The 16,005-nt window shown below is 46.8% G+C and overlaps 1 protein-coding gene across 4 annotated transcripts in view; it reads right to left on the reverse strand.

The window, feature by feature from the left end:
• The window catches only part of ABAT (4-aminobutyrate aminotransferase), a 103,297-nt gene that overhangs the window by 22,037 nt on the left and 65,255 nt on the right, over positions 1–16,005 (reverse strand). For all 4 annotated transcript variants that reach the window (XM_030798650.1, XM_030798653.1, XM_030798652.1 and 1 more), the window contains 4 exons: positions 15,122–15,219; positions 13,223–13,252; positions 10,848–10,965; positions 5,694–5,743 (listed from right to left, as the gene is read on the reverse strand). In XM_030798650.1, the coding sequence (XP_030654510.1) occupies positions 5,694–5,743; positions 10,848–10,965; positions 13,223–13,252; positions 15,122–15,219 (296 nt within the window). The remainder of the gene's footprint in view (positions 1–5,693; positions 5,744–10,847; positions 10,966–13,222; positions 13,253–15,121; positions 15,220–16,005) is intronic.

A 16,005-nucleotide genomic window follows, 5' to 3' on the forward strand; every position in this document is an offset into this window, starting at 1 on the left:
AAAGTGCTGGGATTACAAGTGTGAGCCACTGTGCCCAACCCTGGAGGGGACTTTAAGGATTATTTCCTTCTGGCTCTGACCTATTAGTGGGGCTCCTAAGAAATCACATCATGAGAATAGGGTGGAAGCAAGCTGGCCCTCACTGGCAGCAGGGAAATGGCTCCCAGAAGGGGACAGCAGGGCTGGCTGGCAGCTTGACAGCCTATCTGGGTCTAGGAACGATGTGGGGGTGATGTTCTTGCTCGAGAAAGCGTGACATTAAGAACAGAAGATATCTGGGACATCGGGTATCAGGATCAAATGACGATAGGTTTCTAAACCCTTGCAGTCAGCTCAGCAGGCTTAGGGTGCAGCATGAAGAGAAATGGCTTTGGCTTAAGTGGCTGTGCAACCTTGGGCAACTCACTTAACCTCTCTGAGCTTTGGGTTTCTCATCTGCCAAACTGGAGACTCTTCGCTAGGTGCTTGTAAGGAGCCAGTGAGATGATATGGCATACAGAGGATGCGGGAGTTCAGTCTCAAAGGAAGAGTCACGCAGAGGGAAAGACCCAGAGGTCATAGGATGGCAGGTGTCTTACTGGGTCAGGCCTGCTGTGCTATGTGCATTCACTGCAATGTGACTGTGGCACATGCAATGTCCATGATTATTGTATAACTTGTTGGCAATGTCATGAGATGGTCCTGGTGACATAAGAAATAGTAACTGGAGGTCGGGCACAGTGGCTCATGCCTATAATCCCAGTCACTTAGGAGGCTGAGGTGGGAGGATCTTTTGAGTCCAGGAGTTCGAGGCTGCAATGAACTATGATCGAGCCACTCCACTCTAGCCTGGGTGACAGAGAGAGAAAGAAGAAAGAAGAAGAAAGAGAAGAAGGAGAAGGAGACGGAACAAGAAGGAAGAAAGAAGAAGAAAAAAGAAATCATAATTGGAATCCAGCTATTAGATCTAAGGGACATGGTTTCATTTTTAGGAAATCACATGAAGTAATTATGGTGGAGTTTCAGGGTGGTTTGGTTTGGGTGCAAAAGGGTTGATAAACCCCTTCTCGGGACTTTGGTGACCTGGCAGGAACCTGCCCTGTACAAGCGGAATACCATTGCCAACACCTGAGCGCATCTCCAGCCGAAAATTTGGAAGACCCAAGATGTCAGCCAGCAGTGCCTCAGCCTACTGCCCTGGGCATGTCCTGCTGAAAACCTTTTAGCCCGTGGAGGTCAGCTGCCACCTCTCTAAGACTGCGTCAGGGTGCTCTTTTCATCAAGCCCCAAACCCAGTTCCTCTGCAGAACAACTCAACCCAGACCGGGATGGAGAACGTGGATTCACCATCAAATCCCAGCACCAAAAAGAGTGCTTGGCACATTGGAAGCCTTCAGTCAATAATCAATTAATGAGCAAATGTCAAGCAATAAGGCTAAAGAAGAAAGTGGGAGGCAGCACTCCAAGGACTCAGCATTTGAGGTGGAGGAGATCGGGACACAGCCGGAAGGCAGTAAGTACCGGGAAAGGGTTCCACACGCGGCACAGTTTGGAGGATGGTTTGGAGGGGGTGAGAAGGGAGGTGGGAGGGATCGATGGGGAGAGGTTGCTGGCAGAGAGCCAGGTGGGGGACATGAGGGTTAGGACCAGTCCCTGACTAGGTGAGAGGGGAGAGAGAAGTGAAAGGTGATGGGGAGATAAGGAAAGTGGGGGAAGCTCCCGGCAGGGACAGGGTAGTACTGTCCCCTGAAATCAGAATCCCTGGGCCTTTGTTTTTTGGGATATGTTTTTGTTTTGTTTTGATTTAGAGGCAAGGTCTCGCTCTGTCACCCAGGCTGGAGTGCAGTGGCGAGATCACAGCTCACTGCAATGACTTCCTGGGCCCAAGTAATCCTCCCACCTCAGCCTCCTGAGTAGCTGGGACTACAGGTATGCACCACCACACCCGGCTTATTTTTTAAAAACAGTTTTCGTAGAGACAGGGTCTCATTATGTTGCCCAGGCTGGTCTCCAACTCTTGGCCTCAGGGATCCTTCTGCCTCAGCCTCCCAGAGTGCTGAGATTACAGGCATAAGCCACCACACCCAGCTGGAATCTCTGGGCCTTGACGTCATGTGTTGTTGAGGACCATTCAGCCTCTGGAGGCGGTTGACATTGCAAATGTGTCTGACATGTTTGTTGACACATTTTTTTTCAGCACCAACTGCCAAAGCATCTGGGATTCGCACAACATTTCAAAACAAAGCCAGGCTTTAGATGTAAACACATTCGGGAACCTCCGGCCGCAGCGGGCCTCATCAGACACCTTCAGGAGGACACCAGTTCCCTCTACAGCAGCCCCTAAACCTGTCAACTAATTGGAGGCAAGAGTGTCCCCTGGCCCCTCCCACGCAGGGCACACCCATTCAGAAAGAAGAAAATGTGGTTCTTTCCCATTAGCTCCAACTCTGTTTATTTAAAGTGAAGAACATTTGAGGGCTAGGGGTCCCTTTTCTGACCAGGACTGGGTCTTTGTTCCTCCTGCCTTTCTTAGATTTCTTTTTGGGATCAAGTTCCTTGTCATGTGTGGATAAGTATGTTACTCTCTGAGTCAAAGAAAAACCCTCCAGTGATACCCCGTGTTGGCGAGGATGTGGCGAGACTGGAACCCTGCCCCGGCTGTGGGAGTGGAGTTGGTGCGATCAGTTTGGAGAACTGTCTGGCAGGATCTGCAGCAGATGTACATGGCCAGCAGTTCCACTCCGAGCTTCGTATCTAACAGAAACATATAAATGTGTACAGCAAAAGACACACACGCAACCGTCCACAGCAGCGGTCTTCATAAGCGCCCTGAACTGGAGCTACGCAAATACCCACGGACAGTAGGATTACAGGATATCCGCAGAGGGGAACGCTCTAAAGCCGTGAGGATAGACAGTCTGCGATTACACACACCAGGAGGAATCACCCAGACATAATTTTGAATGAAATAAGCCAGACAAGGTGAAGATACACACTGCAAAGCTCCATTTACATGGCAATAAAGAACTGGAGAAATACAACTGGGTGTGGTGGCTCACGCCTGTCATCCCAGGACTTTGGGAGACCGAGGCAAGAGGATTACTTGAGCCCAGGAGTTCGAGACCAGCCTGGGCAACATGGTGAAACCCCATCTCTACCAAAAAAAACAAAACAAAACAAAAAACAAACAAACAAAAACCAAAAATTAGCTGGGCGTGGTGCTGGTCACCTGTAGTCCCAGCTACTCAGGAGGCTGAGGTGGGAGGATCGCTTGAGCCTGGGAGGTCGGGGCTGCAGTGAGTCATGATTGCACCCCTGCACTCCAGCCTGGGCAGCGGAGCAAGACTCTGTCTCAAGAAAAAAACAAGCAAACAAAACTGGAGAAATGCAGCAATCTGTTAAAAGTAAGGGGAGGGGTCTACTTAATTTGGTTGGAAGGAATAATAACCGGGTGGGGCACGTTCTGATTCCTCATTACAACTCATGCATTCTCAATGGGACTAAAAAAAAAATCTTACTCTGTTCCACGTAAAGCACAGACATAAATACAACACATAGACACACTCCATATGTACTGAATTTTTGTATTACAATTTCATGATAGGGAGGCCGGGCGCGGTGGCTCACGCTTGTAATCCCAGCACTTTGGGAGGCCGAGGCGGGCGGATCACGAGGTCAGGAGATCGAGACCATGGTGAAACCCCGTCTCTACTAAAAATACAAAAAATTAGCCGGGCGTGGTGGCGGGCGCCTGTAGTCCCAGCTACTCGGAGAGGCTGAGGCAGGAGAATGGCGTGAACCCGGGAGGCGGAGCTTGCAGTGAGCCGAGATCGCGCCACTGCACTCCAGCCTGGGGACAGGAGAACTCCGTCTCAAAAAAAAAAAAAAAAAAAAAAAAAAAAAGAAAACGAACAATTTCATGATAGGGAACAACTAGGAAAATAATGTCTAAAAGCTCCTTAAGGGGATGTTCCAATAACAAGAGTTGTGAAACACTGGTTACGTGGGAAATTCATTGAGTAGTGCGTTTAGGCTGTACGCATGCCTCCATGGGTGTTATACTTTTTATTTTTATTTTTTTTTGAGACGGAGTCTCACTCTATCGCCCAGGCTGGAGTGCAGTGGCGCGATCTCGGCTCACTGCAAGCTCCGCCTCCCGGGTTCACGCCATTCTCCTGCCTCAGCCTCTCCGAGTAGCTGGGACTACAGGCGCCTGCCACCACGCCCGGCTAATTTTTTTGTATTTTTAGTGGAGACGGGGTTTCACCGTGGTCTCGATCTCCTGACCTCCTGATCCGCCCGCCTCGGCCTCCCAAAGTGCTGGGATTACAAGTGTGAGCCACCGCGCCCGGCCTATACTTTTTATTTTTTATTTTATTATTATTATTATTTTGAGATAAAGTCTCCCTCTGTCGCCCAAGCTGGAATGCAGTGGCACCATCTCAGCCCACTGCAACCTCCACCTCCTGGATTCAAGCAATTCTCCTGCCTCAGCCTCCCAAGTAGCTGAGATTACAGACTCGCACCACCATACCTGGCTAATTGTTATATTTTTAGCAGAGACGGGGTTTCACCATGCTGGCCAGGCTGGTCTCGAACTCCTGACCTCCCTCAAGTGCTCTGCCCGCCTCGGCCTCCCAAAGTGCTGGGATTACAGGCATGAGCCACTGCGCCCAGCCATATTCTTTAGTATAAATGTGCAATAGCTTTCCACCTCTCTTAGGATAGAGACAGGTGTCTTCTATTGCAGGGGTTCTCACGTGGGGTTACTGTATCCATCAGGGGACATCTGGTCATGTCTGCAGAGATTTTTCGGTTATCACAACCTCAGGAGGGAGGTGCTACTGGCATTTAGTGGGTAGAGTCCAGGGATGCTGCTCAATGTCTCAATGCACAGGACAGCCCCCGACAACACAGAATTATCTGGCTACGGATGTCAACAGTGCAAGAGTTCTGAACCCCTAGTCTAGGTGGCATCTGAAAACCCTGTGCCCTGCTGCTACTCCAGTCCTCCTCCGGTCCTTCCCCACTCTCTCTGCTCCAGCCACGCTGTTGCCTTCACCGTTGCCCTCTTCTCCCTGCTGTGACCATTCCTCCCAACTCATGACCTGCTAGACCTTCCTCTCCTTCAGATCTCAGCTGAAAAGTCATTTCCCTGGGAAGCCTCCCTGACACCCACCCTCTCCATCCCCAAATAGCTCAGCTCCTGTGGGCTTATTCTCAGCGCCTCCACTAGCTGTGTGACCTTGGGCAAATACTTAACCACTCTGTGCCTCAGTTTCTGCATCTGAAAAATGGGGATTACAAGAGTACCTGCTTCACAGACTTGTCAATATTATAGCTATAAAGTGCTGAACACAGTGTTTGGTACAAATCACGCTCTCCATAAACATTAACTATGAGCATCATTCTTTTATGCCCACAAAGCACTGCCTACCTTACTCTGTAGCACTTAATATGGTTGCAATTCTCTATACATGTGCGTGGTTAATAATTGACTGCCTCCACAGTCAATTAACCATCCCTTCACAGTGGGAATGTGGGCACTGCGTTTTCATTCATCAAGGCATTCCACATACCTGGCACATAATATGGGCTCAATACATATTTATGGAATGAATGAATGAAAGGACTATTGCCAAAGTCTGCGCAGTGATTCTGTGAATGGCCATGAACACATTTTGTCTTTATTCTGTGTAACCCCCAAGACCTACCGCATTTTGAGGCTGTTGGATGAGTTTCAGCAGGGCGGGGTGGCTGTAACCTGAGGGCAGGAGAGTATTGTTAGAGATCTCATTGCATCCAAGGGTTCCCCATGCCCCTCCCACCTCTCCTTTCCTCTCTTTAAACACCAAAGGGTCTTTTATCCTTTGTTGACAAAAAGAGATTCCTGGGGCCCCACCTAACATCCCTGACTCAGAATCTCTCAAGGGGCAGCCTAGAAATCCAACAAATTCTCTAGGAGATTCTGATGTTTGTTTGGATCTGAGACCTACTGGACTACATAAACATAAGGTGAGATCAATGCGCCAGGTGTGGTGGCTCACGCCTGTAATCCCAGCACTTCGGGAGGCTGAGGCGGGGGGATCACCTGAAGTCAGGAGTTCCAGACCAGCCTGGCCAACATGGCGAATCCCCGTCTCTACTAAAAATACAAAAATTAGCTGGGTGGGGTAGCACGTGCCTGTAATCCCAGCTACTCGGGAGGCTGAGGCAGAAGAATCGCTTGAACCCGAGAGGCGGAGGTTGCAATGAGTTGAGATCACGCCACTGCACTCCAGCCTGGGTGACAGTGAGACTCTATTTAAATAAATAAATAAATAAATAAAAAGGGAGATAAATGCAAGAAAATTTCAAGCCTGGGGCTGGCTGGGGAGTGTGGTTCAACAGGCCCGAGCGCTGGATTGCAGACAGGATCCTCGCCTTCCTTCCCAGTGCCCATGGGCTGAGTCAAATCTCGACAAATGTTTGCTCAGGGACTCAGCGAGTAGTGATGCCACCTGCGATCTGTGACCCGCATGCCTCGTCCTGCCTTCATACATCTGCTTATTCCCAGAGTCTCACGGCATTTACCATCCAGACTGGGCCTGACATTGCACGACAAGGCTTAGCACACCCGGATTCAGCAATTGCTCTTCTATGAATTTATCCTACCAGTGTGTATAACGATCAATGAGCATGGATCTTAATTGTGACACTCTGATATCTCAAGACTTGAAAGCAACCTAACATCCATCAATAGTGCGTCAGGGAAATAAGCCTTCTAATATAACGAATCAGCTGTAGAAAAGGGTGAGAGAGATTTATTTGTGCTGAGTTAGAATAATCTCTGAGATCTGCTAAGTGAAGAAGGAGAGACGCAGGATATGTGTGTGCTTACGCACGCACTGAATATCTCTCTAGAAGAAGCAGGTTGCTTCTGGGAGAGGAATTGAGATGGGGCTCAGGCTTAGGAAAGACACTGGTCCCCACTCTATTAAAATTAAAATAACGAGACAATAGGTGCAGCACACAATAGGTGCAGTATCCCATTTTTTTAAAAAGAAGAAATAAAAAAAGAAAAAAATTAAAATAAAAATGTTTGAAGTTAATTAATAAGGATTACACTGTAGTTATGTTAGACTCAAGCAAGACTTGTAATCTTCTAGGGCTTTTTGAAAGACATTCTTCACCATTCTATTGCGTGTTGGCCTCCCCTAACAAGTCAAGCTCCCCTCCCTTCCCCTCCCCTCCCCTCTTCTTTTCAGCAGAGTCTTGCCTCGTTGCCCAGGCTGGAGTGCAGTGGCACAATCTTGGCTCTTTGCGACCTTTGCCTCCCAGGTTCAAGCAATTCTCGTGTTTCGTGCCTCAGCCTCCGGAGTAGCTGGGTTTATAGGTATGTGCCACCATGCCCGGCAATTTTTTTTTTTTTTTTGAGACAGAGTCTCACTCTGTCCCCCAGGCTGGAGTGCAGTGGCGCAGTCTCGGCTCACTGCAAGCTCCACCTCCTGGGTTCATGCCATTCTCCTGCCTCAGCCTCCGAAGCAGCTGGGACTACAGGCGCCCGCCACCATGCCTGGCTAATTTTTTGTATTTTTAGTAGAGACGGATTTCACCGTGTTAGCCAGGATGGTCTCAATCTGCTGACCTCGTGATCCACCCACCTCGGCGGGCGGATCACGAGGTCAGGAGATCCAGACTACGGTGAAACCCCGTCTCTACTAAAAATACAAAAAAATTAGCCGGGCGTGGTGGCGGGCGCTTGTAGTCCCAGCTACTCGGAGAGGCTGAGGCGGGAGAACGGCGTGAACCCGGGAGGCGGAGCTTGCAGTGAGCCAAGAATACGCCACTGCACTCCAGCCTGGGCGACAGAGCAAGACTCCGTCTCAAAAAAAAAAAAAAAAAGAGATGAAAGCAAAGCTGGTCCCTCTGATCAGGGAAATCCTGCCTTGGGCTTTCGATGCTGTGGGACCCCCACATTTCAGGGCAGGGCAGGGGCAGGCGCCTGCAAGGCAGCTACCATAGAAATAAGCTTGGGACGGCCAGGCACGGTGGCTCACGCCTGTAATCCCAGCACTTTGGGAGGCCGAGGCGGGTGGATCACAAGGTCAGAAGATCGAGACCATCCTGGCTAACGCAGTGAAACCTCGTCTCTACTAAAAATACAAAAAAAAATTAGCCAGGCATGATGGTGGGCGCCTGTAGTTCCAGCTACGTGGGAGCCTGAGGCAGGAGAATGGCGTGAACCTGGGAGGCAGAGCTTGCAGTGAGCCGAGATCGTGCCACGACACTCTAGCCTGGGCGACAGAGCAAGACTCCGTCTAAAAAAAAAAAAAAAAAAAAAAAAAAGGAATAAGCTTGGGAGGCAGAGAGTTGTTTGTTCACAGCCTGGCTTAGCCTTGGACTCCCTGTGTATGCCAGGAAAATCCTGCAAGCTCTTGAGACTTGGGCCCATCAGTCAACTGGAGGTGATGTTAAAAGACCCTACTCTAAGGCAGTTGTAGCCATTTAACGGGATAACATATAAGGCACTTCGCAATATGCCAGGCACATGGTAAATTCTCTATAAGCATTAACTTAAAAAAATCTTTTCAAAGACTACAGATATGGGAGGACAGGTGGCCAGACAGAGAACTTTTAGAACTTCTAGAATTTTTCTGTTTTTTTTTTTTACTGAGACAGGGTCTTGCACTGTTGCCTCAGGCTGGAGAGCAGTGGTGTGATCACAGCCCACTGCAGCCTCAAACTCCTCGGCTCCAGAGATCCTCCTGACTGAGCCTCCAGAGTAGCTGGGACTACAGGCATGCACCAGCATGCCTAGCTAATTTTTAAAATTTTTTTGTAGACATTGGGGTTGGGTCTCACTATATTGCCCAGATTGGTCTTCAACTCCTGACCTCAAGCAATCCTCTTCCCTTGGCCTCCCAAAGTGCTGGGATTAACAGCGTGCACCACCGTGCCCAACCAAACTTCTAGTTTTTTAAACAAATGCTGCTAATCTGATTCCCTGACCTTCATGCACACAGTAGCTAGCTGGACATTCACACTGAGGGAGTCCTGGGGGGTGGGTCACAATCCCACAGCTAATATAGAGTCAGGATTTGAAGCCAGGACAACTCAAGAGCCCATCCCTTCCACTCCCACACAAAGGGGAGATGGGGTTTTTTAACTCTTGTCTCCAAAATGCCATCCATAGCTGAGGCATTCCTGAATGATGGACTTCCCCAAAAGAATGAGTCATCTGCTTACTGTCTAATCTCATGTTAGTGGGAAATAAACAGGTGTGAGGAAATGAGCAGGGGAAGAAGAGGAGGAGTGACAGCCAAGGCTGGGTCTCAGGGAAAGGCTCCAGGCTGCTGAGCAGGGTCCAAAGGGAGGTGCTGACAGCGAGCGGAGGATGCCCCGGGTTCCTCTGCAGCAGAAGAACCAGCATTAGATGATGTGAAGGGACAGGCTTCATCAGACACAGCCTATGGACTACTGAATGCAGCCAGGAATCCATCAGCCAAAGAAACATTAACCATCCAAGCTGCAAATAGCAGCTACCTGCATTTCCAATTTAGCCCTGTCCATCCTGCTGTGTGCCCTTTTACACAGCGAGTCACACTCTATATAGCTGGGAGGTGAGCCTGGGGAGGCAGACGCTGTGGGCATCCCACCGAGGTCACTTTTACTGGGCAGGTCACCGTTTCCCAGCTGCTGTGTGTGTTGGTTGATAATAACTGCAGCTGCCTCCTTGCCTGGAAAATTGCCCTTGGCAAATGGAAGCCACTTTGCCGAGATTATACAAGTTCTCCCCTCTGGCATCTGATGGGCGATGACTGGCTGGTGAAGGGGCATAAAAAGCCAGGCCCTTTGCTTCAGTCTGAGACCAACTCTGGGGTGTGGTGTATCCTCCAGAGCCTCAAGTGGGGTCAGGCTGTGGATAGTTCTAGCTGAGACCTCATCCCTCTTAGCTTCTTCCCCCTGCCCCAGGCTGTTTCCTTTCCTCCCCTTTCTCCTGAGAGCTCTCCCTCAATCAATAACCTGCCCAAGAATCCCTACCTCTGGCTGGGTTCAGTGGCTCACACCTGAAATCCTAGCACTTTGGGAGGCCGAGGCGGGAGGATCACTTGAGTCCAGGAGTTCGAGACCAGACTGGGCAGCATAGTGAGACCCCGTCTCTGCAAAAAATAAAAAAATTAGGCTGGGCGTAGTGGCTCACACCTGTAATCCCAGCACTGTGGGAGGCTGAGGCAGGCAGATCACTTGCGGTCAGGAGTTCTAGACTACCCTGGTCAACAGGGTAAAACCCCGTCTCTACTAAAAATACAAAAATTAGATAGGCATGGTGGCGTGTGCCTGTAATCCCAGCTACTCAGGAGGCTGAGGCACGAGAATCGCTTGAACCCGGGAGGTAGAGGTTGCAGTGAGCCAAGATCATGCCACTTCACTCCAGCCTGGTCGACAGAAAAAGACTTCGTCTGAAAAAAAAAAAAAAAAAAAAGCAAGGAAAAAGGAAATCTTCACCTCAAGCTCTTCTTCGAGGAAACTCAACCTAAGACGCCTACCTGGGGGCCACTGTGGTCACACAGATGGGTTTGCATTCTAGCTATGATTCCTACGCAAGGTACCAAACCTTTCTACGCTTTGTTTACCTACCTGCAAAATGGGGATATTAATACATACTTACCTTGTGGAATTTGGGGAAGGAATAGATGAAAGAGGACATATAATATGTCTAATAATATACCCTTTACACATTATTTATTTTTTTCCTACCCCTGGGTGAAGTGTCAGCAACACTTTGGGATGTGCCTGCTGGAAGCCACATCCTAATACCTGGATAGCCACAACTAGGAGAGACAGAAACAGAGGTTATATCCAACAAGTGATTTCCCAGCTCTTACCTATGGGGACAGAGGAGATCTGGCAATAAAGATCCAGCATTCGGTTGCCGTCCACATCAACCAGGTAATTGCCTCGGCTCTCTTCGAAATTGCAGAAAAAATGCACAGCCTCTGCATTCTTGGAGAAAGAAAAGACCAACTCAGGCTCACTGCCACTGCCTAGATTCTTGGCCTTTCAGGATTAAGGTTGAATCAGTGAAGTACACCATATCGTGACTATCTGTGGACACACAGAGGCATCTGTGGGTGCCGGCAATGTATTTCTTGTTTTGGCTAAGTGCATGGGTGGTTTGCTTTACAATAGTAAGCTATGATTTTATATTTTATGAATTTTTCTGTATGTGTTTTATACATCAGAACAAAAAAAGAGATACAAATCTGAAGTTGATTCTGTTAAGATATGTATCGTAAACCTTAGAGCAAACTCAAAGAAAACTAAAATATGTAGTAATCATTAAAGAAATAAAAATGTTACACTGGAAGGTACTCAATGCAAAATGAGTAACATTACAAGAGGGCTGAGCGCAGTGCCTCATGCCTGTAATCCCAGTACTTTGGGAGGCCGAGGCAGGTGGATCATTTGAAGTCAGGAGTTCGAGACCAGTGTGGGCAACATGGTGAAACCCTGTCTCTACTAAAAAATACAAAAATTAGCCAGGCTTGGTGGTGCATGCCTGTGATCCCAGCTATGCAGGAGACTGAGGGAGGAGAATCACTGCACCCGGGAGGCAGAGGTTGCAGTGAGCTTAGATTGTGCCACTACACTCCAGCCTGGGGTGACAGAGAGACTCCATCTCAAATAAAAAACAAAAACATTAAAAGAGGAACAAAAGGGCTGGGTGCAGTGGCTCACGCCTGTAATCCCAGCACTTTGGGAGGCTGAGGCAGGTGGATTACCTGAGGTCAGGAGTTCGAAACCAGCCTCAACATGTTGAAATCTTGTCTCTACCGGGCATAGTGGCGGGCACCTGTAATCCCGGCTACTTGGGACGCTGAGGCAGGAGAATCACTTGAACTCAGGAGGTGGATGTTGCAGTGAGCCGAGATTGTGCCACTGCACACCAGCTTGGGCGACAGAGTGAGACTTCATCTCAAAAAAAAAAAAAAAAAAAAAAAAAAACGCCGGGTGTGGTGGCCCATGCCTGTAATCCAGCACTTTGGGAAGCCGAGGCAGGTGGATCACGAGGTCAGCAGTTCGAGACCAGCCTGACCAACATGGTGAAACCCCATCTCTACTAAAAATACAAAAAAATTAGCTGGGTGTGGAGGTGGGCGCCCGTAATCTCAGTGACTTGAGAGGCTGAGGCAAGAGAATTGTTTGAAATCGGAAGGCAGAGATTACAGTGAGCCAAGATTGCACCACTGCACTCTAGCCTGGGCAATAAGAGCAAAACTCCCTCTAAAAAAAAAAAAAAAAAAAAAAAAAGGAGGAACAAAAGAAAGAAGACATATAGAGAATAACAATAAATGGCAGCTGTAAACACAACCATATGAATAATAACATTAACTATGAATGGATGAAACAATCCAATCAAAAGGCAGAGATTGTCAGACTGGCTAAAAAGAACCAACTCTATGCTGTTTACAGCAGACACTTTAGATTCAAGAACACAAATAGTTTGAAAGTAAAAAGATGGAGAAATGTATCCGATGCACACAGCAACCATAAGAAAGCTAGAAGGAGTTGTACTCATATCAGAAAAAATAGACTATGAAAAATATTACTAGAGAGAAAGAGAGAATATTATAAAGGGTCAATCCACTAAGAAGATATGACAATAATGAATGTATTTGCACCTAACAACAGAGCCCTGAATACATAGAGCAAAAACAGAATCAAAGGGAAAATCAATTTTATAATAATAGTTGGAGATGTCAACATCTGGCACTCCATAATGGATAGGACAACTAGGCAGAAGATTAGCAAGGAAATAGAAGACTTGAACAATATTCTAAAAGCAACCAGACCTAAGAAACATCTATAGAACACTCTGCCCAACAACAGCAGAATACAGATTCTTCTCAAGTACATATGGAATATTCTCCAGGCTAGACCATACTCTAGGCCATTAAAAAAAGGCCCAATAAATTTAAAAGGATTGAAATCACAAAAATGTGTTTCCAACCATAACGAAATGAAACTAGAAATCAATGACAGAAATAAATTTGGGAAATTTACCAAAGCGTAGAAATTAAACATGATGTAAATATCCAACGGGTCAAAGAAGAAATCACAAATGAAATGAGAAAAAATGTTTAGAACAAAAGTCAACTACTTTTTTTTTAAAAAAGAGCCAGAACAGATTAAGCATCTGTCTTTTAGCTCAATTTTGATAAAGAAGCAACAGAAGGAACTTTACCTCATTCTCACATACCTGAATTATATTCAGCTGTTTCATTAACTCCTGCAGGCAAGAAGAACAAAAGCATTATAGCAAGTCCACACTCTTGCCAAAATAGCTTAAAATCTTTCATGTTTTCCCAAGTCTTGGCATTTTTTTTCTTTTGCCAAAAACTTAATATTTTATTAGTCAACAATATTACTTTAAAAATTATTTGATATAAATAGTTGGCAGGAAACTATTCCATTACACACTTAAATTACTAGTATAATAGACAGGCTGGAAATTCAGACACCTGAAAGGTAAAAATAAACTAAAAGATAAAATAAACTAAAATATTCAGCAAGAAAATCTTAAGCTGAAGGTGTTTATCTAGTGTCCATAAAAACATAGATTCTCTGTTATATGGGGAAAAAAGGTGTTAACACCTCATTAAGAATATAAATAACTGAAAATATTAACTTGCATATAGAATAACCATTTATAATCATAATCCAAACACTCACTCCATAAACCACTTATACTTTATACAGAAACAGGGAATTAGAAACTAGCTGCTTTGATATTACAAAGATTTCAACTCCGAAAGTAATTCAACATAAAATAGATGTTAGCAGTTAGTGTCATAAAATTATATACTTCCACATAAAAACACAGGATAATATTCATGACAAGCATATGAAAAGGTATTCCAAGAACTTTACTACTACTGGATTAAAATCTATTTCCACAATAGAAATATGCATTTAAAATATCTCCTATTTTGTTAGCAAAACACTATCCAAAATAACTACAATCACTTACATTAGTACAAAGATTTCTGGATTTATAAAATAGTTGCAATGACAAAAGAAGTAGGTTTTGACAGGTAAAAAAAGACATTATGGATAAAATATGCAAAATATACAAAGAAAAAATAAATTTGCATTAGAAAGGTTTCAAGATCAAGTTCACGGGCATTTGATCTCTGAGCCCTGTGCCATGTAACATTGCCATGTTCTTCCACTGTTGTTTGGATGTTGTACCCCAGCCCTTGACTCTGGACTTAAGGCAAGCTGTGACTTGCTTTGGCCAGCAGAAGGAGGCAGCAGTGATGGCGGATCCATGCGGAGCCCAGGCCTCAGTAGAACTATAGTATGTTCTCCTCTTGCTTTTGTACACCTTTGCCATTGCCTTGAGGACAAGCCCCGTCTAGCCTTCTGGAGCATGGCAGACACATGGAGCAGAACCAAATCACTGCAGTGATTCAGGCCACGCCTAACCTAGATCAACTGACAGCCAGCTGTCCCCCAGGCATGGAGGTGAGCCCAACAGAGATGCCTACCCAACTCCCAATGAACCTTAAATACACAAGCAATTGGTTTGCTCTATGCTAGCGGGATTTTTGTGGCTGTTTGTTATGAAGCATTACTGTGGTAACAGAAAACTGATACATCTCCTCTGTGATGCCTTCATTGGCTTTTTTTTTTTTTTTTTTGAGATGCAGTCTCGCTCTGTTGCCCAGGTTGGAGTGCAGAGGCACCATTTCAGCTCACTGCAACCTCTGCCTCCCAGATTCAAGTGATTCCCTTGCCTCAGCCTCCCAAGTAGCTGGGACTACAGGCGCCTGCCACCACTCCCGGCTAATTTTTGTATTTTGAATAGAGACAGGGTTTCACTATGTTGGCCAGGCTGGTCTTGAACTCCTGACCTCAAGTGATCTGCCCACCTCAACCTCTCAAAGTGTTGGGATTACAGGCATGAGCCACCGCGCCCAGCCCTTCTTTGGCTTCTTATGGCAAAATGGCCTAATTGAACATCTCGGACCTCTGGTGGTGAACCCTCTGAAAGGCGCTGACAATCAATACAGGTCCCTAAGCTTGGCTGTGCTCTTGCTTCTTAGGCGCCCTTCTCCCTTTTCCAAAATACCCCACTCAGGTGTGCTCAACTCACCCGAGATCTAGGCCCTGGGACTTCCGTCTTCATCAGAGGCCCATCATAATCAAATTCAACGTCGACTTTGGCTGCGGCTTGACTAATGTGTCTGGATCCTGCAGTAAACAAAGACAATGAGAAATCCCGAAATCCCTGGTGACAGCAGAGATCATGAGGATTCTGCCTTGACAGATGCCCAATGTCCCTAACAGAGGTAGTGCCAGGACCTTAGCCCCATCCCAGCCAGACTACCCCAGAACACTGCGTCTGGACAGACCAACTGGGTCACCACAAGGACACTGTAGATTTTAAAAACGGGAAAACCCAGTGTCAGCAAAGTTGCAGGCAAATAGACACGCCCCTGTTTTACTGGCATGAGTACAAGCTGATGCCAGCTTTCTTTGCATTTATTCATTCATTTGTTTTTTTGAGACAGGGTCCTGCTCTATTGAGCAGGCTGGGGTGCACTGGCCCCCAACAAGGCTCACTGCAGTCCTGACCTTCCAAGGCTCAGGTGATCCTTCTGCCTCAGCCTCCTGAGTAGCTGGGATTACAGGTGTGCACCACCACACCCAGCTAATTTTGGTATTTTTAGTAGAGACAGGGTTTTGCCACGTTGCCCAGGCTGGCCTCAAACTCCTGGTCTCAAGCAATCCTCAAACTCCTGGTCTCAAGCCTTGACTTCCCAAAGTGCTGGGATTACAGGTGTGAGCCACCATGCCTGATCTGATGCCTTCTATTTCTTTCAACTGAGCAATCTCATTTTTTATGATTCATCCTTAGAAAATAATGGGACCAGTACACAAAGATGGAGGTAAACAATATTCATCATATGTTGTCTATTTAACAGCAAAGAGGGCCAGATGCATTCGCTCATGCCGGTAATCCCAGCACTCTGGGGG

This window comes from Nomascus leucogenys, chromosome 18 (assembly GCF_006542625.1).
Source record: "Nomascus leucogenys isolate Asia chromosome 18, Asia_NLE_v1, whole genome shotgun sequence".
In the NCBI taxonomy this organism is placed as follows: domain Eukaryota; kingdom Metazoa; phylum Chordata; class Mammalia; order Primates; family Hylobatidae; genus Nomascus; species Nomascus leucogenys.